At 52.2% G+C, this 22,033-nt stretch overlaps 2 protein-coding genes across 4 annotated transcripts in view; one reads left to right on the top strand and one right to left on the bottom strand.

Annotated features, from left to right (window-relative positions):
- Positions 1-5,309, top strand: part of LGMN (legumain) — a 36,615-nt gene extending 31,306 nt beyond the window's left edge. Inside the window, exons 11-14 of the mRNA XM_068541359.1 lie at positions 108-308; positions 2,162-2,332; positions 4,423-4,490; positions 4,758-5,309. Coding sequence (XP_068397460.1) covers positions 108-308; positions 2,162-2,332; positions 4,423-4,490; positions 4,758-4,800 — 483 coding nt within the window. The 3' untranslated portion in view covers positions 4,801-5,309. The remainder of the gene's footprint in view (positions 1-107; positions 309-2,161; positions 2,333-4,422; positions 4,491-4,757) is intronic.
- Positions 5,310-13,085: 7,776 nt separating this feature from the next.
- Positions 13,086-22,033, bottom strand: part of RIN3 (Ras and Rab interactor 3) — a 120,847-nt gene continuing 111,899 nt past the window's right edge. For 2 of the 3 annotated variants that reach the window (XM_068541391.1, XM_068541383.1), the window contains 2 exons: positions 17,581-17,744; positions 13,086-14,240 (listed from right to left, as the gene is read on the bottom strand). In XM_068541391.1, the coding sequence (XP_068397492.1) occupies positions 13,920-14,240; positions 17,581-17,744 (485 nt within the window). In that variant the 3' untranslated portion in view covers positions 13,086-13,919. The other variant, XM_068541400.1, reaches the window with a different exon arrangement.

A 22,033-nucleotide genomic window follows, 5' to 3' on the forward strand; every position in this document is an offset into this window, starting at 1 on the left:
GGGTGAGCTGTGGACTCCAGGACCCAAGGGACGTTTGGCACATCTGCTCCTCCCACTCAAACTGACTCTCTCTCTCTCTCTCTCCCCCCCTCCCCCTCCCTCCCCAGTCCATCTCTGCCATGAAGTTGATGCAGTTTCAGGGTCTGAAACACAAAGCTAGTTCTCCCATCTCCCTGCCCCGAGTCAAACACCTTGACCTCACTCCAAGCCCCGAGGTGCCCCTCACCATCATGAAAAGGAAACTGATGAGCACCAATGATCTGCAGGAGTCCAGGCGTCTTGTCAAGAAGATCGACAGGCAGCTGGAGGTAAGTGGTGGCGAAGCTGCGGCTCCCAGCCTTGCCGGGCAGCGTGTGCGAGTCCTGTCTCTGCCTCCTGACCATAAATCCGTGTTGGTGGGAGCCAAGTGACAGAGCTCTGGGGTCACCCTCCTCCTGCCACACTGGGAGTATATGGGAAAGGAAACCAGGCTTTGCACTCGCTGTCAAATGGACACAAGTGAGCAGGGCAGAGGCCAGCTTCATCCTTCATCAGTAAACTGGCCTTGACCTCTTTGGAAGCAGGAATCAAAGAGAGGGAGCCCGTCTCCTGCCAAGAAGCCACGGCATGTGGGTGTTTCTTCTTTTACACCTAGTTGCTTACAAGACATTTTTATTTTGCTGCTTGGTGAGTTAGTAGCTAATCATATTTAAAAACAAAAACCCAGTCCACAAAAAATTTCTGCTGCCTTAGGAAAATCATAGTCACAGCCCCACATTCTTCCTAAAATGCTTGAGCAATCTTTTACGATGACTGGGTTTGTTTTCAGCAGTTCATCTGTTTGTTTGCAACTGGCCGAATTTCTTTTCAGATTCTAGCTGTGTGGCTAGAACCACCACGTGTGTCCTCACGAGATGCTGGGCAAAGACTGTCTGTTCAGCAAAGCCAGCTGTGCAGACTCTGTCCCCTCCTCAGCACAGCACAGGGATTGACGTGCTGGGATACAGCCTGAATTTTCTAGGAAAGAAAAAAAAAAATCTATATGACCTGTCTTAGAGTCGTACATCTCATAATCCTGACAGTTAGCAATCCTACACGTGGTACATTAACCAGGATGGGGTTTTTGCTGTAGTTGTTGGTACCACAGGGTAATACAACAGTTCTCATATTTTTTTGCTCTCGGACCTCTTTACACTCTTAAAATTATTGATCCCAAAGAGCTTTTGTTGGTGTGGGTTATATCAATATTTACTGTGTTAGAAATGAACACTGAGATTTTTAAAATAGTAACTCACTTAGAGATAATAATAAACCCATTTTGTGTTAATATATTTTTTATGAAAAAGAATTATTTTCTAAAATAAAAACAATTTGGGTGAGAAGAGTGGCATCGCTGCACTTCTGCAAATCTGTTTTCTGCCTGGCGTTCTAGAAGACAGCTGGGTCATCGTACCTGCGTCTGCATTCACTGTTGGGCTCTTTTGTTCTGGTTGAAATCTATAAAGAAAATGTAACCTTACACAGATACACAGTTGGGAAAGGGAGGACATTATGGAGGCCCCAAGAAGCCTGGGGGACCCCTGTGGTCCTGGACCGCATGTTGAGACCCGCTGGTCTGGCACACAGTGGGCAGGGAGCATTCGGGCATGAATGGAACAAACCCTGGCTGGGGAGCGGGAGGGTCAGGGGACTCGATTGTAAGTTTTGGTTGATATGGAAGCAGCTTTCTCCTTAATGATGCTGGTTTTCATTATCTGGGAAGAAAATGATGTCCACCCTTTGCGTCCTTCTGTCTAAGCATCTGATGGCTTCCAGAATGGACAAAGGTGCCTGTGAACACATAGCACCGCTTATGGGACAACAGTCTACTTTGGGGCACAATTTCTACATGCCCTCCCCCCGCCTCCCCACTTCCTTAGCCTGGGCCATACCTGCTCTTCAGGTATTCAGATTTAAATGCTTCCATCATGCCCGAAGATCCCTAAAAGGCAAGGTATTTCTGAAGGGTTCTAGCTGTAACGGAAGCCTCGCGTGTGCGTCTTTGGCCACAGAAAGCATCTGTTGGCATCTCTTTCAACATACTGGGGTGGAGGCTCTATGAAGGAAGCATCTAACTGGTCCAGGGTTCCAGGAGAGACTACATTAAGTAAGATACATTTGGAAAAGATGTGTTTCTTCACAGGTCAGAAATGTCATTGAGAAGTCAGTGCGGAAGATCGTCGCCTTGATCTCAGGGTCTGATGCCGAGGTAGACAGGCTCCTGTCCCAGAGAGCCCCACTCACGGCGCACGACTGCTACCAGGCAGCCGTGTCGCACTTCCGCACGCACTGCTTCAACTGGCACAACCCCACGGTAAGCCCAGACCCTGGGGCTGCCGGCCTCTGCACCCTGCCTTCCGTGGGCCAACTAGCTTGGCCTTCCTCTGCATCTTAAACCCCAAACCTGAGTTAGTACTGTCCACTGGGAATCGCATCAGGTGCATTGCCTTGTAGAAGGTTCCGCCTTGTAGAAGAAGCAACAGGCTCATTCAGAGGCCTTTGGTGGGGATGTGAGAGGAGGAAGGTCATCCAAATTCACTGACCCTAAATCTTGGCCCCAGACACTCTGAACTGTCCCAGTGGCTGGGACAGCTTACCAGTCATAGACCATTCAACTGCCGTTCCCATTGGCCTTTGAAGGGGACTTCCTTCTCTTCACACTGTGCCGTCCCTGCCGAACCCCACCCCTCTGCCCTGCCCCTTACACCAGCCACGCAGGTTTTCTCCCTTCTGGGTCTGTTCCGACCTCTTCCCCAGATTTGTTGTTGAAGCAGGCCCTGGCCCATGGAGGAGAAGAAAGGACCTAGTTTCTGCAGATTGTCGAATGTCAGGGTTGGAAAGTACCTAAAAAGCCTCCTTTCTGGTCAGTACTTACACGAATGCTTGGCTCCTTATAGGGAAGGGGTTAGCAAACTGGGGCCCGCAGGCCCATTCCTGCCCACAGCCTGTAGGGTTTTCCCCTCCACAGCCTGTTTTTATAAATAAAGTTTTATCTAAACCCAGCCACACTCTACTCAGTCACATAGCTTTCACCCTGCAGCAGAGTTGAGTAGTTCATGCAGCCTGCAAAGCCTCAAATATTTATTGTCTCGCCCTTGACAGAAAAGTTTGCCAAGTCCTGCTTTAGACCCACGCTCTTCGATAACAGTACTCACTAGCCTCACGTGGCTCCGTAAACTTGAATTTAAATTGATTAAGGATTGACATATACACACTACTATATATAGAATAGGTAACTAAAAGAACCTACTAAATAGCGCAGGGAGCTCTACTCAATACTCTGTAATGACCTATATGGGAAAAGAATCTGGAAAAGATTCTGAAAAAGAGTGGATATACGTGTATGTGTAACTGACTCACTTTGCTGTACAGCGGAAACTAGCACAACATTGTAAAGCAACTCTACTCCAATAGAAAAAAATTAATTTAAAATAAAGAAATAAATGGATTAAAATGAAACCAAACGTAAAAGTCAGTTCCTTAGCTGCAGTAGCCACATTTCCCGTGTTCAGGAGCCACATGTGGTGAGTGGCTACTGAATTGAGAACGTTATAGAACATTTTCATTGTTGCAGAAAGTCCTCTCTGGGCTGTGACGTGCAGACCATGGTCATCCTCAGATACTTCTGAGGGTGGAGTGCTGGGCACTTGAGAGATAGCTCTCCATTATTAAGAGGCTCTCAATTTTATTTTTCACTTATTTAACAAAGCATTCTCTTTATTTAATGATTTTTTAAATTCCCATTTATTTAACAAATACTTAATCCTCTGGTGTTAATAACATTTTTGCCTGCTGGAATCACAGAAAGTGAATCTCTCCTTTCTTCCTCTTGTGAGTTCTCAGGTTCCCTTGAAGTGTTTTTCAAGGTAAACACCCCCAGTTATTTCCGCCTTAGTTGCCATCTGTTTGGCAATCACTTACCATCTGTCTCCCTCACCACTGTGTCCCAAACTAAAAGCCAGGCTGCCAGGGGGAGGTCTGAGCTAACAGAGGGGAGCAGGGCCAGGGGGTTCTCATCCAGGAGTCCTTACCTGGGCTTGAGGGTGCTGTAGGAAGCCTGCCAACCCCCTGCACATGTGCATTTTTCTTGGGAGATGGTCCATAAATCTCACCAGATAATCTAAAGGTGGGAGGGGATCCCTGATTCAATAAAGGTTAAGAACCATTGGTGTAATTTTTTTTTCTTTTTTTTTGACTGCACCAGGCGGCTTGTGGGATCTTAGCTCCCCAACCAGGGATCGAATCTGGGCCCTCAGCAGTGAAAGTGTGGAGTCCTAACCACTGGACTGCCAGGGAATTCTTAGGAACCACTGGTCTAGATGCTTTACATATTCCCATGTTAGGAGTTGATCGTGTTATCAAATGATGATGTTTGATCGTGCTTTTTGGTTTGTTTTCCTCCAGTACGAGTATGCTTTGAGACATTTGTACGTGTTGGTCAACCTTTGTGAAAACCCTTATCCGATTGACAGGTAACCCTGCACCTGGCATTTGAAGGGTCGGTGTCCTTCTGAAAGCAGAAGGGCACGTGTAGCACTGCTGTCCTCTTCTGCACGTGGGCACTTTGCTTCTGCCGGCTTCTACCTCTCACTGTGGACGAATTCAAAATAGATGCATCCCCAGGGTTGCTGGGTTGGGTGGGTCTGTCATACATGTTCCGTGGTGGGTTCTGTTCGTCTTCATTTCTTCAGAGTTGACCAACTTCGGGTTCAACAATTTCTTCTTCCCGTTTCTTACAGAATAAAATTGTCCATGAACAAGGTATGCCTTGGTTACTACTGAAATGCTGTCGACGCTTTTCTGAATGTGAACACGTCCCTTAGAATGTGTGCTGATCAGAGACAGAAGAGCTGGGGCCAGAGGGAGGCTCCCCCCGCGGCTGCAGGCCCTCCCGGGGATGCGATCAGGCCACGCGGGCCGCACTCCAGGCCTCCCCCAGGATGGCTTGCTCACCTTTACTGACTTCCCCAGCTCCTACAGGTCCTGTGTGATCCTCTGAAAAAGCCACAGATTTGGGAGGCTAAATCTCTGCAGTGAGAAAGGTGCATTTGCTTTTTAAGAGGGTTTTTTTGCCCATGACTTTTAAGGAGCGACACATTCACTGGGGCTTCTGCAGCCAGTGGAAGAGTCTTTGAAGTCAGAACCTCTTAAGTCTTTACAGTGATTTTATGGAAGAGGGACGTAAACCCCAAATGGAAAACTATTTTTAGAAAATAGTATAATTTTTGATTGCTTTTGTATTTTATTTGTCAATAATGGACAAGTCTGAAAAATAAAGATTTATAACTGAATCCGAGTATTAATTTCAGGTCCCCGACTTTGTAGTCTATGCTCCTGGCCCCTCCTGGTGGGGTCCACGCCCCATCTGTCTGTCTTCCAGCCTCCCCTCTCCCACGCCGCCACGTACCACTTTGCTCTCCCTGCTCCCCCGACCGCCTGGACTTTTCAGCCTCCTGTGCCTTTGCTCCTTGCTGTGCCTTGTGCCCTGGAGTGCCTTTCCCTCCATCTGACCCATCCTCAAGGTGTATCTGAAAGTGCCCTGTCTTCCTCAGCTTCCTTCTCTCCCACACACAAAAGTCCCCTCTCCTCTGTCCGTTGGCATTTGCATTTTCCTTGGGTCTTTTCCAGCACTTGTAGGGGTCTGCCCTTACACCACGCCTGGGGGCTGGGAGGTTATCATCTCCTCTGAGGGCACAGGCTGCCTGCCTTGCCTTTGTTTCCCTTGGCCCAGTGTCCCACATGGGGTGGTACTCACCGTGGGTTTGTGAAAGTCATTTAAAAGTAGCACTAATTCTCTCCATGTAGTGGAATATTATGCGGCCACATAAAGGATGAAGCACTGCTACAGCTCCAGCATTTAGCCAAGGGAAAGAAGCCAGTCACACAAGACCCTGTATTATACGATTCGACTTGTAGCTAATGTCCAGAATAAGCAAATCTATAGAAACAGAAAGTGGATGAGTGATGCCGGGAACCAGGGAGAGAGGGAAATAATAGGGAAATAGTGACTGCTAATGGGCATGAGGCTTCTTTTGGGGCTGATGAAAATGTTCGGAAACTGATCATGATGATGGTTGTAAAACTCTGAATGTACTAAATAAAACCCAGTGACTTGTACACATCAAATGGAATTATGTGGTTTGCTAATTATGTTTCAGTAACGTTGTTTTTAAAAATAAGCCATATACCTAGATGACTGTTTAAATAGAGAGCAAAGAAAAAAGGAACACTAAACCACAACACTTGTGACCACCTGTCTTTATGTAGTGAAACCTGTCTTATTTAGCAGTGGTTGACGCCTTTAAAGTTTGGAGGTACCGACTGGAAGTTGAGATACTGGCAAAGAGGGTTATTTATATCTGTGACAGATTCAAGGGTGATACTTTTGTTTCTAATGGGCCCATTTTTCATCAGTTTATCCTTTCTTCATGAGGTTGTCCTAATACATTCAATCACGTGACCAGGATAAAGAACTCTTATTGTCCTACAGATTTGGGGGAGCTTTAGGGATTTAAGTAACAAGTACAAGAAGCGTAAGGTGTGTGAACATGTATCACTAAAGCTCAAGAATGGGCAGCCCTGAGGGCCGGCTGATGTTCAACGAAATGCAAATACTGACAAGTAGAATATTTAAAAGGAGTCTCTTAAAAGGCCTCAATGTTCAGGTGGTAAAAATTCTGTTCTTCTGTTTTCTAGAAATGTTAACTACTTTGTGACCCTGCTTCTCTCTTATTATTTGTCCTCCCTGTAGAACAAAAATATCCTTAACTATTTAACAAGTGCAGTAACTTGAATGTTCATAGTTCTAAAGGTTAAAAGCAGCTTGTTCATTTCTCAAATAAATGACAGTTCCATAAGTAAGTCACACTGCCTTGACTTTTCTTTCTCCTCATGTGGTTCATAGGCCGCCAGCAGACATGGCTCTCCATCCCTTGTATTAAGCCATTTTCTATTAGATTTCTGATAAGGGTGACCTTTCTATGTGTATCACAACTAGGACCAGCGTTTTTTTCCCTAGTTGTATCCAAAACGTACAGACATGTTCTGTCATAAGAGGTACATAGTACAGAAACTTTCGGAGTAAAACGTGGCCAACCCTTTTCTTCCTCAGAAATCCCAAATGTCAGTTTGTATTCGTCATTAGAATGCCCTTTCTATATATTTACATACCTATATACAAATAATACTTTTTTGCCTGTTCATTATAAAATAAAAACAGATATAGAAAATCATACAAAACAAGTGTAATGCTTAGTGAATTATAGGATGAACATCCTTGTGACTACCACCCAAGTCAAGAAATAGAACTTTACCAGATGTATTAGTCAAGATTCTCCTGAGAAATAGAACCAGTTGGATGTGTATACATATAGAGAGAGACATTGATCTGAAGGAATCAGCTCACATGATTGTGGACTGTGCAAGCTGGAGACCCAGGGGAGGAGTTGCAGTCTAGGCCAAAGGCCACCTGCTAGCAGATCCCTTCTTGCTCAGGGAAGGTCAGTCTTTGCTCTCCTAAGGCCTTCAGCTGATTGGATGGGGTCCACCCACATTGTGGAGGGTCATCTGCTTTGCTCAGGGTCTACTCATTTAAATGTTAACATCATCCAAAAAGTCCACAACATCCAGAATAATATTTGACTAAGCACCATGGCCCAAACGGACACATAAAATCAACCATCTCACCAGCCACCCTGGAAGCCCGTGCTTGTGCTCTATCCCAGTCACAGAACACCCCCAGCCAACCCCCCACAAAAAGTAACCACTCTCCTTGTGTTCTTTGTGGTTTTATCACAAGTGTGTATCCCTAGACACTCGTTTTAGTCTTTATTCTGCAGGTTTCCTCATCCTTTTTTTTCCTTCCAATTTCTGTTGACGAGTCCAGGCTGTGGATCGGTAGAGTTTCTCAGTCTGGACTTTGCTGATTGCATATTCAAGCTGCTGTTCAGCACGTTTTTCTGACGCCCAGCTCTCTGACAGATCAGCAGCAGGATCCAGAGGCCTTGTACGTGTCTAATGGGTTTCAATCCATTGTACTTCTGTACTGAAGCTCAAATTGTTCATTTTTGGCTGATGGAATCTTAAAGGTGGGCTCCCAAGCCCTTTTGACATGACCCTAGGAAATTTCCATAGCTTCCTTCGTATCTGGTGTATCAAGATGTTTCATTCTACATTTCCTGTCCCAAAGCTGGGATCAGCTATTTCTCCAGGAAAAGCTGGTTTCTTTTCATGAGACATAGTCTTTCAAGACAGCAGTCTGATGGCTAGGAGTGCTCACTGCTCCTGCCTCCAGGCTGGCCCCCACCAGTTCTGTTCTACGTGGGTGGAGAATTTCCAGACTCCCTGGGCTGCCAAACAGGGCCATTCAAGGGCCTGGCCAGCTGCCCCTCATCCTCACCTTCCACTACTCTTTGCCTCAGGCTTTATGTACAAGCGATCTGGAAATGACTGGTGACCCTGCATACAGCACACTCCTATTTCATTTTTCCGTGATTTTTCACTTTCTTTGATCTTCCTTGTCAGAAACTGTCAAGAGCCAGAGATTTTACCCCACTTGCACGTTAACAAGGTCACCTGCCACAGTTTCACAGGTGCTGGCAGGAGACTCCTGGGATCATGACAAGGGACTTCATCACCCCTGGCAACCAGGCGCACGTGCTTCATATTTGCTTCGACTCCTCTTGCCTGCCGAGTGCCCTGAGGGGGATGTGGAGGTGGGCCCTGGTAGAGGCTATGCACACAGTGGGTCTGGGTCCGGCTGAGAAAACTCGAGCTGAGGAAGAAGGCTGTGAGCAGACCTGTGCCGCTTTTACCCTGTGGGGAGACACTCTCTTCCAAAGCGAGAGACATTATTTTATCATCTTGGTCAGGAAAAAAAATCTGCCCTCTTCCCAGAAGGGAGAAACTATCTTTATCCTCCAAGGCTAGTCAAATACTCTTAAGAAGATAGTCTTGGGCTTCCCTGGTGGCGCAGTGGTTAAGAATCCGCCTGCCAATGCAGGGGACACGGGTTCAAGCCCTGGTCCGGGAAGATCCCACATGCCGCGGAGCAACTAAGCCCGTGCGCCACAACTACCGAGCCTGTGTGCCACAACTACAGAGCCCGTGCGCCTAGAGCCCTTGCTCCACAGCAAGAGAAGCCACTGTGATGAAAAGCCCGCGCACCACAACAAAGAGCAGCCCCCGCTCGCCGCAACTAGAGAAAAAGCCCATGCGCAGAAACAGAGACCCAATGCAGCCAAAAATAAATAAATAAGTAAATTTTAAAAATTAAAAAAAAAAAAAAGAGAAAAAGAAGATAGTCTGGAATAAAAGCTGTCAGTGAGTCTTCACCAGACATGCAAGAGATCCATGGAGAATTCCAGCAATCTTCAGGGGTTCTTCAATTCCCTTCTGCTTTTGGCCAACACTTTATCCATCAAGACCGAGCTCAGGCATCCCTGTCTGCAGGGAAGCCCTCTGCTTCCTCCAGGTGGGTTACATGCCCTCCCCTCCCTCAGGACCCCATCACATCCCGTGCTGACTGTTGTCATCACACTGCTCACATTAAACAGAAAATATGTGCATGGCTCGGTAGCCCCCAGGCTTGAGTTCACCTGGACTACCCATAGACCATTTAATGCCATCATATGGAAAAGGTGTCCCTTTCTCTGGGTGGACACAGTCCTGTGCCAGGGTGACAAGTGGAGCCCAGACTGGATTTCAACCCCACTTGTCCCCTCAGCCGTGCAGCCTTGGCCGTGAACAACTTCCCTGCCCTCATGTGCTAGCTCTGAATTTATTTCCCTTTTCTGAAAGATCTAAGGCTTCGCTTGCCCCAACCCAGGAGCTTGTCTGATCCCTGCGACAAGCCTGGGAGATCAGGCCATGAGCATTCTTAAGAATGGAGACACTAAGGCACAAAGATGTTGAGCATCTTGCCGAGGGCTCGCAGCTGGCCTGGAGCCCAGGTCTCCTGACTACGAGTAGAGGTTCTTCCCACCTTCCAGCTGAGCAGTTTCTCCGACTTCGAAGCCAGATTTCAGAGTTCCCTTTTGGTTGAGGGCTGCGTCAGCAGCAAAGAGGTTTCCTGGAGGGCATTCCTGGGAAACCGCTGTCTTGCAGCAAATAGCTGACAGCTGGGGAAGAGGAAAAGCCACAGCCACTGTGAATCAGTGCTTTTCTCCCCGAAGCCCTGCTCCACGTGACCTTCCTGCGAAGGAAGGGCCCAGTTCCTGCCCCAGCTGCTCCCCCGCCTCCCCGTCCCAGATGACCCTGCAGAGCAGGAGGTGGCCAGTTCCTGGATTCCGGCCAGCTGAGTGCACACACAGCGACCACATCTGCAACCGGGTGCCGTGCCTTCCAGATACAGCCTCCGCCGCCAAGTGGGGATGACAGGCTGGTCTGTGGGTGGGGGAGGGAGGTATCTCCACTGCACCCAGAGGACCCTCCCCTCCTCCCTCTCAGGGCCTCTGCTCTTCTCTGCCCATCTCCCTTGCAGGCCCGTCCCTTGTCCCCCAGCAGAGACTTGCTCACACTAGGGAGACCTGGATTCAACACATTAAGGTGTTGTGAGGCCATCGTGGGCCAGGTGTCTGCAGGGGCAGTTTGGGACTTCCCATGATGGGCAGGGCTTTGCACCCAGCTGTCACTGGTAGGCCCTGGGGACGGAGGAGCAGCAGGGCCTGGGCATGCCCTGGTCTCTTCAGAAGCCCTCATAGCTTCTCCCAGCACCAGCACGCTGGCTCCAGTCCCAGCCTCAGGCCAGGGGGCGGGGGAGGGGGCCAGTAAAAGCAGAGGGAAGGAGGGAGCCAGCTGGCCAAGGGGAGAGGGGACAGACGCTAGGGAGGACACACAGCCGAGCCCTTGTCCTACGTCCCAGCCTGTGGCCCCATCACCCTTGGACTCAACGACCCCCTGCTCAGGGCCTGTGGGGAAACCAGGCCGCTTCACTTGCATCTTGGGCCTCTGGATCAGGTCAGCCCTGCGATGCTCACCATGGCCTCAGGCAAGTTCACCCAGAGCGGGCCTGGCGGGCAAAGCTCATCTGACTTTGGTTTCCTACCAACAGGTCACTTGGGACGCTGCACCCGGTAGAAAAGAGAGCCCTGAATTTGGGGATAGGTTAGCCCTGAGTTCAAACCTCACTTTGGCCTCTAACCAGCTGTGTGACCTTGGGCAAGTCATCCCTTGTTACGGGCCGAGTTGTGATCCCTCCCAGTTCATGTGTTGAAGCCCTAACCTCTAGCATCTCAGAATGTGACTGTGTTTGGAGACAGGGCCTTAAAGGGTTAATTAAGGTAGAATGAGGTCATATGGCTGCGCCCTAATCCAATAGGACCTGTGTTCTCAGAAGAGGAGGAGACCAGGGCTGCTCAGGCCCAGAGAAAAGGCTGTGTGAGGACACTGCGGGAAGGCAGCCGTCTGCAAGCCAAGGAGAAACCAGCCCTGATCTGCGACTTCCAGCCTCCAGAACTGTGAGAAAATAAATGTCTGTTGTCTAAGCTGCCCCGTCAGTGGTATTTTGTTAAGGCCGCCCAAGTAGACTAACTAATTCTCCCCCTTCCTTTGAGCCTCCGCGTCCTCATCCGTAAATATCTCCCACAAGGGGCTGGTGTGTGGATTAAATAAAATCACACAGGGCAGCCACTAACCAGCACCAGGCAGCCCCGTGAGGGCTCCGTACATGCGAGGCTGTTTCTGCGCCCTGAATCGGGCCCCCGCACCTCCCCGGGGGGAGAAGGCATCCAGAAGACAGGGGTCCAGGTAGCCCCACCCCTCCTGCTCTCTGGCCTCTCCTGATGGGAGAGGCCCCAGGACGGTGGGCCCAGTACATATGCTTGTGCACATACATGCACGCACACACACACACACACAGTGCTCTTACAGTGGTCCCCGGTCCAGATCACTGGCTGGACAGAAGACTCCCAGGGCTGGGCTGGTGTCCGATCCACGCTCTGAATTCCAACCCCATCCCAAGTTTGGGCCCCACTTGGCCAAGAGAGTGCTTGGGTAAATGGACCCGCCTCTGACGTTCCCCACCAGCCTCAGGCCTAGTGGGAGGCAGTGGGCACTTTGCCGTACAGCTGTGGGCACGAGGCTGTATGGCCAGCTCAGCTCAGGGCTGCAGGGAGCATTGGAAGCTCAGGAAGGGAACAGTGTCTGCACTGGGTGGTGGGTAGGGGGATGGGGAAGGAAAGGGCAACCTGGGATCAGAGCCGGCTACCCTCAGCTTCTGATCTGAGGGTAGCCTCACATCAGAAGCTGTTTGCCTGTTCCGTCATGTCTGTTATACCGAGCGCTGGCCTGGAAAGTCCTCCAGGGCTGGCTGGCTGCATCCTGGAGCAATCCCTGCATCTCACACAGGGTTGGCCTGGAGCCAGAGTTCGACAGATGTTTGTTGACTGGCTGAATGAGCTGGTTGCTGCCCAGGAATATAATCCAGGTAAGTCCAGCCGACCTGTCCTGGGTGCACCGCTCACTGCTGTTCACACTGGGGCTCCACGTGAACTTCATCTGTTTTGTTCTCTGCTGTTTCCCAGGGCCTAGAAGAGTGCTGACATTTAACAGGCACTCAACAAACACATATTTTAATCAATGCTGAGGATACAGACATGAAGGGTCCAAATTTGGTGGAGAAAGCGGACATATCAACAGACAAATGCAATTTGATGAGCTATCTCTTGTGAGAGAGATGATCCGAGGGGGCTGGGAGACATGGACAAGGACCATCTGGCCAGCCTAGGAAGTCAGAGAAGGCTGACTTTCTCCAGGGGGAGGAGACGGGCTTTGAAGGATAAAGAGGAGTTTGACCACGCAAAGACTATATGGAACGGTATTCCTGGGCTAGGCGGCAGAGGCAGGAATGATGGGAACCATGGTGGGGGAGGAGACAGGAGATGACCAGGCTGAGGGGCAGACAGGGGCCAGGGCCCTGAGGGTTGAGCGTATGCTGCAGATTCTGTCAAAACATAGGGCCCTCGGTGGAAAGGAGGTGGTCTTCTGTACTCCACCTGGGAAGGGGATTAGGCTGTTAATGGGGGGCCTGGCTGGCTGAGCAGAGCTCTAGCCTGAGAAAAGAAGACACCTTTTCAAAAGGGCTTTTATTAAACACTCCCCACACAGTGCCTCTTGCCACAGGTGCCACAGCCCTGGGGTGCCCCCCAAGGCAACGGCCCAGTCAATGTCCCCCGTGGCCGAGGCTGCGCTCACCCACGTAGCCATGGAGCTGGCTTCACTTGGAGGTCGCAGTGCACGTCTGGCTGCTCCTGGAGGGGCTTGGGAGCTGAGGCGGGGCTGTGGGTGCTGAGAGCCAAGCGCAGGCTCTTATGCAGGGGTCGGGGGAGGGCTGTCTCCTCACACACCCTGAGATGCTGGGAGGGTCCAGAGCATCCCAGCTCCATCGTGTGGGAAGAGGGGCGCGGGAGCAGCTGGGGCCAGGCCACTCCTCCTGAGGACAGTCCTGGGGAGACGGGAAGCCCTCCCCGGGAAAGACTGAGGATCGGGTGGGCATGGGGGTCAGGGGCAGAGGGACTGGCCTGAGGGGCTGTGTGTGAACAGGGGCCGGGCTTGGGCTCTGTTTGCTTCAGGGGGCTGGAGAGTCCCTTCTCTCTCTGAGCCTGTTTCCCTTTCTGCCTAATGAAGAACGTGGCCTCTAGGGGGCTATGACTCTCCTTCAGGAAGCACGCTGGGGGCCACTGATCACGTTGCTTAAGTGCCACGTTGGTCTACGCGCGCTCAGTGGGTTGTGAGCACGTGTGACGTGTGGGCATCCCTGTTGGGAGAGTGTGTGCGTGTGTGTGTGTGCGCGCGTGTGTGGTTGCGGCTGAGTGTGAGTGTGTGGGGTGAGGGCGCGGGCCGGGTCTTCTGACGGCTTCGCCGCCTGGGTGAACACTGCCTTTGGAGCGGCTGCAGCCCCGGCCTCACAGGAAGTTGGGCTCCCGCACCACGAGGCAGGGCGGGCCCCCGCTGCCCCCGCCGCCGTCCAGGGGCCGGTACACGAAGTGGAAGTCGCGCTTGGGCTCGCTCCGCAGCAGGTAGCCCTTGATGCGGTGCGGCAGCGCCTCGTCGGCCAGCTGGAAGCAGCGCCCGTCCACTAGCACGAAGAGCCGGTGGTCCTGGGGCTGCACCACCTCGAACTTCTCCGCGCACTGAGCGCACAGCGCCTCGGCCAGCGTGTCCGCCCGCGACGCCAGCGTCCGCGACTGCTGCTCAGGCTCCAGGTACGACACGGAGATGAAGTCCTACGGGGCGAGATGGAGGGGGCGTGGGTCACCGGCGGGGCCAGGCCGGCGTCGGGTCACACCCCCGTCCCGATGCTGGGAGCTTGGACAGGAGTGAGGAGCTGCGTGGTCTTGAACAAGTCCTTTGTCCTCTCTGTACCCCAGGGTCCTCTCTGTAGAGAGCGGATGGATGGCAGGAGGGGTCGTGAGGCTGGCAGTCAGGGCACCTGCAGCTGACCCTGCTGTGTGACCTCAGGCAAGGGCCTTCCCTCTCTGAGCCTCAGCTCTCGATGGGGCCGACCATTCCAGGTCAGTCGGTTGGCTTGCAGTCTCAGCAATGAGTGAGAGCGCCCGCCCCCTGGTGGCCAGTCCACGGGCTCGCCATCATTTATTCATCTGTCACTCATTGTCTCATCTCTTCCTCCCTGAGCCCCTCTTCGTCCCAAGCGCTATGCTGGGCACGCAGGGCAGCATAAATAAAACCAGAGGTTCAGACCCACCCCCAGCATCCCATGGCTCAGCTGGGGCAGCTAAGGCAGGCAGAACAGTTCAGGCCTTAGGGCTGGAAGAGCCTGGGGGTGAGAAGCGTGGTGTTCCGAGGGGGAGCAGGCAGGCAGGGAAGGGCGGGGGAGAAGACTTAGGGGAAAGGGACTGGGGAGCTGGGCCTGAAAGATGGGGGCTTTAGGACAGGTGGAGGAGTTGCCCCTCATGAGCTACGTGGGCAAGGGTGAGGTGACGCCTGCGAGGCTGGGGATGGGAGCTTTCGCACAGAACAGCACACTCACACCTTCCTCCACCAGAGAGGGTGGAAGGAGTCCCTGCCTGGCTTTGAATCTGCTCCCACTGTGTGACCTCCACCTCTCTGAGTCTCCATTTCCTCAACTGTAAACTGGGGATAAAACCAGTCCTTACTCCGTGGCTGTGAGGAAGCACATAAAACTAGCTCAGGCTTCCCTGGTGGCGCAGTGGTTGAGAGTCTGCCTGCCAATGCAGGGAACACGGGTTCGAGCCCTGGTCTGGGAAGATCCCACATGCTGCAGAGCGACTGGGCCCGTGAGCCATAATTGCTGAGCCTGCGCGTCTGGAGCCTGTGCTCCGCAACAAGAGAGGCCGCGATAGTGAGAGGCCCGCGCACCGCGATGAAGAGTGGCCCCCGCTTGCCACAACTAGAGAAAGCCCTCGCGCAGAAACGAAGACCCAACACAGCCATAAATTAAAAAAAAAACAAAAAAACAAAAAACCAGCTCAGAGCCTGGAAGAGTCCCCTTTTCCCCAAGGACCGAGGACGGGTAGGAAGTGGTGTGTGCAGGGTTGCCCCCTTGTGGAAGGATGGTGACAGCACAGCCGTCTCCTGATGAGAAGGAGGAGGATGGCGACTATGAGGGCGATGACCACTTCAGAATAGTGATAATTATGGCTGCAGAGCAGTGAGTGCATGTGAAGGGCAGGCTCTGTGTCAAGGGTCCCTGGGATCACTCCTTTCTTCCGGGAGAGGAAAGCCCACCCAGTTCCTTGGGTCTCAGTGGCTGCTTGTGCTCTCCTTGTCCCCCATTAGGCCTCCCAAGGGCCCTTTACACCTGATGACTGTCAAGCTCTGGGCTCTCACTCCCAGGGGAGGGATTTAGGGCGTGGGGTGCAGAGGAGGCACTGGGGGAGGAGGAAGGGGGTGGTGACCTCCCCATATCCCGGAAAGAGTGCTGAGAAGACTCCTCATCCCAAGCCTCTTCCTGAGCTTTGCCTCCCTAAGTGGGAGGCACTGACGCTCTGCCTGGCTCAGTGCTGGGAACCCACAGGGCGGAAGCAAGAAGTAAGGAATGCCTGGGTCAGGCTTGGACCAAGAGTGTCCATATTCCAAGAGCTGGTGGAGGGACAGCTGTCCCAGGAGGCGGTGGGGAGTGGTAGTGTGCTAGAGCTGGCACTTGCCAACTCATGCTGGCTCATACCCGCTTCCCAACTCCAAGTTCAGTGATGCCAAGTTAGTAGCTTGAAATCGGCCACGGTGGGAGCAGTTATACCATGGAAATCGACAGAAGCTGAGATCAGAGGGTTTTTTTTTTTTTTTTCCTCCCCAGAGAACCAGTTACTAAACATTATCAAGACACCATTGATTAGAGGAGGGGGGACGTCAGCTTGGCCACCTAGAACAGGTACTGGGGAGGCAGAGCTCAAATAGTCCAGAGTCCCCCTGTGCTGACAGGAAAACTGAGTCCCAGAGAGGGCAGACACTGCTCGGGGTCACACAGCAAGCTAGTACAGAGCTGGGTCCATACCTTGAGCCTCTTGCCTCCCAGGCCTGGGCTCTGCTGGTTACAGAAGGGCCATCTGGAAAGCCAGGCGTGGGGTTCAGGTCCAGTGAGCTCTGGGTGCCAGGTAAGTGAGTCTGTAGAGCTATTTACAGCTCTGGATTGCAGCCTGGCTCACTGTCCTAACTCTGGCCATTCTGCATGCACCCCAGTCTCACTCTGTCCCAGGCCCTGGGCTTGGGACCCCTAAGACACGTGAGCAATGGGCCCTGCTCTCTCAGGGTGATAGCATCACGCATAGATGGTTACAATACAGTGTCTATGTGCTGTAAAGGGTGAAGAAGCAGCAGGAAGCACAGAGGAGGGCATCTAACCCAGGCCATAGGGAATGAGGGGCAGGAGGGGGTGTCAGGGAAGGCTTCTCAGAGGAGGGGCTATTGGAGAAATTGAGGATGGGCAGTGGCAGCCGGTGAAGAAGGGGAGATGGACCAGTATGGGCAGAGGCTAAGCCCGAGGGAGTTGAGCACAGTGTGTTCAGGGAAGAGGTAGCTGATTGGATGCAGCCTGGGGGTGTGTGGGCTAATGGGGGTGGGGGAGGAGTCTGGCCACCAATGGCTTGAATACTGAGTTTGTATAGAGAGAGGTGGGGAAGGACGGGTGGCTGGATTGGAGGGGGCAGGCTTGGGGAAGGGGGACCCCTGGCAGCTGCTGCATTTGTCCAGGCACAAGGGGGCAAGGCTGTAGATCAGCTCGTGGGCTTCTCACTGGGACGACTTACTGTTCACATCTCCAGCCCTAACAGCCTGCTGGGACATCATAGGTGCTAAGGAAGAGTGGATAAATGTCCCATATCCCTACCATGTTTGCCCACCGAGGCCTGCTGATACTTTTGTAGTCTCCACCCCTTAACTTCCACTCCCATCCCCCAACCGCCACTGGGCTGGGCACACGCTGGCAGGCGAGAGCCGGTGCCTTTGCCTCCCACGTGAACGCCCCTGGGGGCTGGGCTCGATGGCCAGAGCAGCCAGTCGGCGTCAGGCTTGCTAGCTGGCGGGCAGTAGGGATGGTCTGGGGACAAGGTCCGCCGGCCCCCTCCCACCTTCGGTCCCAGGCGTCACCTGCACGGAGGAGCGGGAGGCCCGGGCCTTGTTGAGCGTGCGCCGGCGCTCCCAGCGGTGGATGGAGTCCTGCACCTCCACGCTCAGCTGCCGGGTCACCGTGATCTTGTCGTAGTTCTTGATGTGCTCCAGGGCCCCGTAGGTGGTGGTCAGATAGTAGGAACCTGCGGGGGGGAAAGGATGTGGAGGCTGAGCCAGGACCGCCTCCGCCCACCCCCAAAGGGAGGGGCTGGTCCCAGCTCGGCCCGCCCCGCCCACCTCTCTAAGCCCCACCCACCGCCGCTGCAAGGAGGCACCTGCCGCCCCTTTGGTCACCGGCCCAACTTCAACTCTGTGCCCCCCGCAGCCTCACGAGCTTCCTCAAGTCCAGCCCTGATCTGTACGGCCCTGATCAAAGCTTGTTCCTTTTGGGACGTAACTCTTGCTTATATTTAAGTGATGTTTTAAAATGAGTTTTTAGTTTTACAATGAGTTTTACAATGTGAAGATACACAAGAACCACGGATGTCTTTAGGGTGGGGAAAGGGGTGCCTTGGAGACATGGGTGGGTGGGAGACTCCTCATTGTATGTGTCATATATACCCTATTTTACAAAACGACTTAAAAATATGTGGAGAAAATTTTAATTACGGTCATACTATCACACACTATTTTTTAAAGATTTAAGGAAAGTAAAAACTTTGATTCGTTTATTTCTCCATTTCTTTTTACCTTAGGTTAATTCACACATATTCCTAATACCTAATGTTTCCTAATTTAAGCTTTGAAATACTTCAGACTACAAAATTTACATGAAGTTTTCAGATAAAAGATAATAATTTGCACAGATGCTTACAAGTTTACTCTCCTTGGCTTGTTGGAGGCTTTGGTTAAAATGTTTGAGAAGCACTAGCCTTGTTTCGCCCCTCACTCTAGAGGGGGCAGGGTGACTTGGCCAAGGTCTTGCAGTGCTTCCCTGGGCCTCCTTCCCACTCACCAAGCCTCTCCCCAGCCCTTTGGGTACCAGGGCAATGAGTTTTGACATGAGGCCCATTTGCTAGTGAGCCACCCAAATCCCATCTTCTCTTTCTTCCTAATTAACTGAACTCTACTTTTGTGGGGTAAAGCAACACTCAACTGAAAATGCTCACTTCCTAGATTCCCTTGTAGTTCAGGGTAGAGGGCAGGAGACCCCGTTCTGGCTACTTAGATGTAAGTGGAAGTCCCTGAGTGGCGCTTCCAGGGAAGCCTTTTGCAAGGGACAGACTCAGTTAGTGTATCCCTTCTGGTTTTTGCCTGTTCCCCTTCCTCTTTTCTGGAAAACAGAGGTGAGCCTGGAGGCACAGCAGCTGTTTGTGATCAGAGGTGATAGGCACAAAGACAAAAGTTCACATCCTAAAGAGCAATGGAAAGAGCTGGGTCTATGATTTCCTGATGGTGGGGCTAAAAACTGCCATCATTATCAGCTGCTTACCCCAGGACTTCTTGATGCAAGAGACAAACCAGTCCCTCACTCTGATTTAAACCATTATTAGTTACGTCGTGAATTATTTGCAGCCCAAAGCATTCTTAACTGCTCCATTGGATGAAGCTGTCTACACATTCCTACAAATTTCACAACCAGTATGGGAAAAGTTCACACCCTGACTGGGGTGGGCAGGGGATGAGATAAAGGGGTTTATTGCCAGAGGATCACTCGCCCTCTCATGGCAGTGTAGGAAGGAGACAGTTTTTGAAATAGGTATATCAAGGCCAACATGGAACTTGGCTTGGTGTCTCTTATCAGAGAAGGGCCAGCAGACCTCTCATGGGTCTCCTTTTCCAGCCCAGCTCAAAGCCTGTGTGTGCAAGAAGCCTTCCTTGGTGCCTCCAGCCCTCGCTGGCAGAGAACCCTGTCCTCTAGTTGGCATTTCCCCGTGGTCCTGTTTGCCATCGTGATCACAGCCCCCTGGCTGGGAAGGGAGGAGCTGAGTGCAGTGCGCTGACTGCGAATGGTCAGTTTTGGAGTCAGGGAGCAGGGTTTAGGTCTCAGCCTTCGGCAGAGAGCCCTGTGCTCTCAGGTGAGTTAGTGTCCTCTATGCTTCCATTTCCTCATCTGCAAAATCCATAATGTTGTGGAAAGTAAATGAGATGAATACACATAAAGTGCAGTTCTCAGTAACATGTGAGTATGGCACGGTGGTTAGGTGACCTAAGGGAGCTGCTCTGGAGGTTCCCCACCCTCTTGGGCAAAGGGGAGGAACTCTAAGCCCTGCCACTGCACTCCTGCCTGCTCAAGCCCTGCTTTTTTTACAGCCTCCTGGCTCTCCCAGTAGACTTCCCTTGGACTTGGGGTCCTGCAGTTCCTGCCATGACCACTAGGTGGCAGGCAACTCCTCGCACTGTGAGTTTTGGAGTCGAGGGTTCTCTTCAGGGAGAGTGTGCTGTCCATTGATGGGAAAACCTCATTGCCTCTCTTAAGATATTACTAGCCCAGGATGGCCAGCTGTCAGCCAGGGTGCAGAGGGGATGTGGGTAAAGGAATCTATGAGGGTGCTTCTGGAGAGGTTTGTATTTTGAGCTGGCTCCAGCCAGGTGCCCAGCAGCTGCCTGGGTCTCCCATCTGCCCTGTAATTGCCCAGAGTGGTGGGAGCTGCAGAGAGAGGGGGGAGAAAGGGGTCAGGGTCCCATCAGCCCAGTGTTCCGGTCCTCTCTACTTCCTACAGGAAGTCCCTGATCGCTCACTCTCCAGAAGCCTGCTGCAAAAAAGTGGGACCCAGTCACAATCTTTGCCAAATTCCAGCACGTGGAACCAGTTGAAAGAATGTGACGGTCTTGCAGGCTTTTTGGTGAATGCAGATCTGTTTGTTCAGACTGTGAAACACAAGAAGGCAGAGGCCCACTCCAGCTCTCAACTTTCCCCCAGCTGCCTCTGCAGAAGGTGCCCAGATGGTCTGAAAACCCCAAATCTAGCCCAATGCCTTCCCTTTTCCAAGCCAGAGAGGTTAAGTGACTTGCCCAAGGTCTCCAGCCAATCAGAGGCAGAACTGGGACCAAATCCAGCCTCCAAACTGCTCTTTTTTCTACACCCTGTGTTAATTCTCCTCTTAGGATGGAGTAACTTAAGTTCTCAAGAGCAGGGACTCCCCAGGGTCCTGCCCTTGTCCCGGGCATGTCTGACTCTGCAGAGCACCAGGGGCGGGGACTGGCCAGCAGGGGCTCTGCTTCTCCCGCCCCACCCCCCCACCTCCCAGGCAAGCCCCTCTTTTCACTGCACCTCAGAGGCTTTGGTGACGGAACACCCTGCGGGCCACCACCCAGCAGAGACAGGAGGGTGGAGCTGGGGAAACTGAGGAACACTGCCCCCCTGGCGCTCTGTCCTCCTGCTCTTGGGCCCAGATATGTCTAGATGGAGGTCTACCAGCTGGCAGACTTGGGTGGAAGCTCCTGCCCATGCTGGAGACCCCCAAGTCATCCCTCTGTCGGAGTCCAACACCTGTGAGGCTGGGCTGTCCCGGCCGCTGTGACCTCCCACCCTGGCTGTGGGCGCAGGAGGAGAGAGAGGCGCCCGTGCCACCCAACCCACCTGCTGGCGTGTGCAGCGTGGTCCTCAGAGCTGCCCTGGGCAGGGTCTGCTGGGAGGGGCGGTATGTGGTGGCATGCGAGGCTCTGCCCTGCCATCTTTTCTTCCAGCAAACACCCCATAGATTCCTTAGAAATTTCCCCACAGGTCCAGAGGTGGGGCGGGGGCTCTGACCCTTAAGTCTAAAAGGGGTAGGCTGCAGGTATTCAGGCAGCTTTGGGTCAGAAAGTGTGAAATGTTTAAGATCTTTATGTATTCATTTGTACTTGGCTTGCCTCAAAGATAATGTAGCCCTACACATAAAATAGATAGGCAACAAGGATTTACTGTGTAGCACAGGGAACTATATTCAATATCTTGTAATAACCTATAATGGAAAATAATCTGAAAAACATATATATATAACTGAATCACTTTGCTGTCCACCTGAAACTAACACAATCTTGTAAATCAACCATACTTCAATTTTAAAAAATACTTAATGTAGCCCCAAACAGACTAGCTCTCCTGCCTGCAGGACCTCAGCTTTTCCACCCGAACCCCCTGTGGGTTTCAGGAACAGGAAGAAGGATCGCAGGAGGTTATGGCAGATTTGGGGTGGGGGGCTTCAGGTCCATAAGGAGAGGGTAGTTGGGCCCAGGATGTCCCTGTCCCGTCCCTATTCGCCACTGCGCCTGGCCTGGAGTCCCGTCTGGCAGCAAGGATGCAGGCTGTGGATGGAACAGGAGCCACGGTGGCCAGGGCAGGGCTGACCACTGCCAGAGAGCCGGCCAGTGCTGAGATCAAGTGCAGAGCCCCACAGCCTCGCTCCATCCTTCCACCCGCCAAAGGGCTCTTTCCCTGGCACTCTCTATGACCCTACAACAATCCACGGGGGTGGGCCAGTCCTGCATGGCTTTACACGCTCCCCTG

The sequence above is a fragment of the Eschrichtius robustus genome, chromosome 1 (genome assembly GCF_028021215.1).
Source record: "Eschrichtius robustus isolate mEscRob2 chromosome 1, mEscRob2.pri, whole genome shotgun sequence".
NCBI classification, from domain to species: domain Eukaryota; kingdom Metazoa; phylum Chordata; class Mammalia; order Artiodactyla; family Eschrichtiidae; genus Eschrichtius; species Eschrichtius robustus.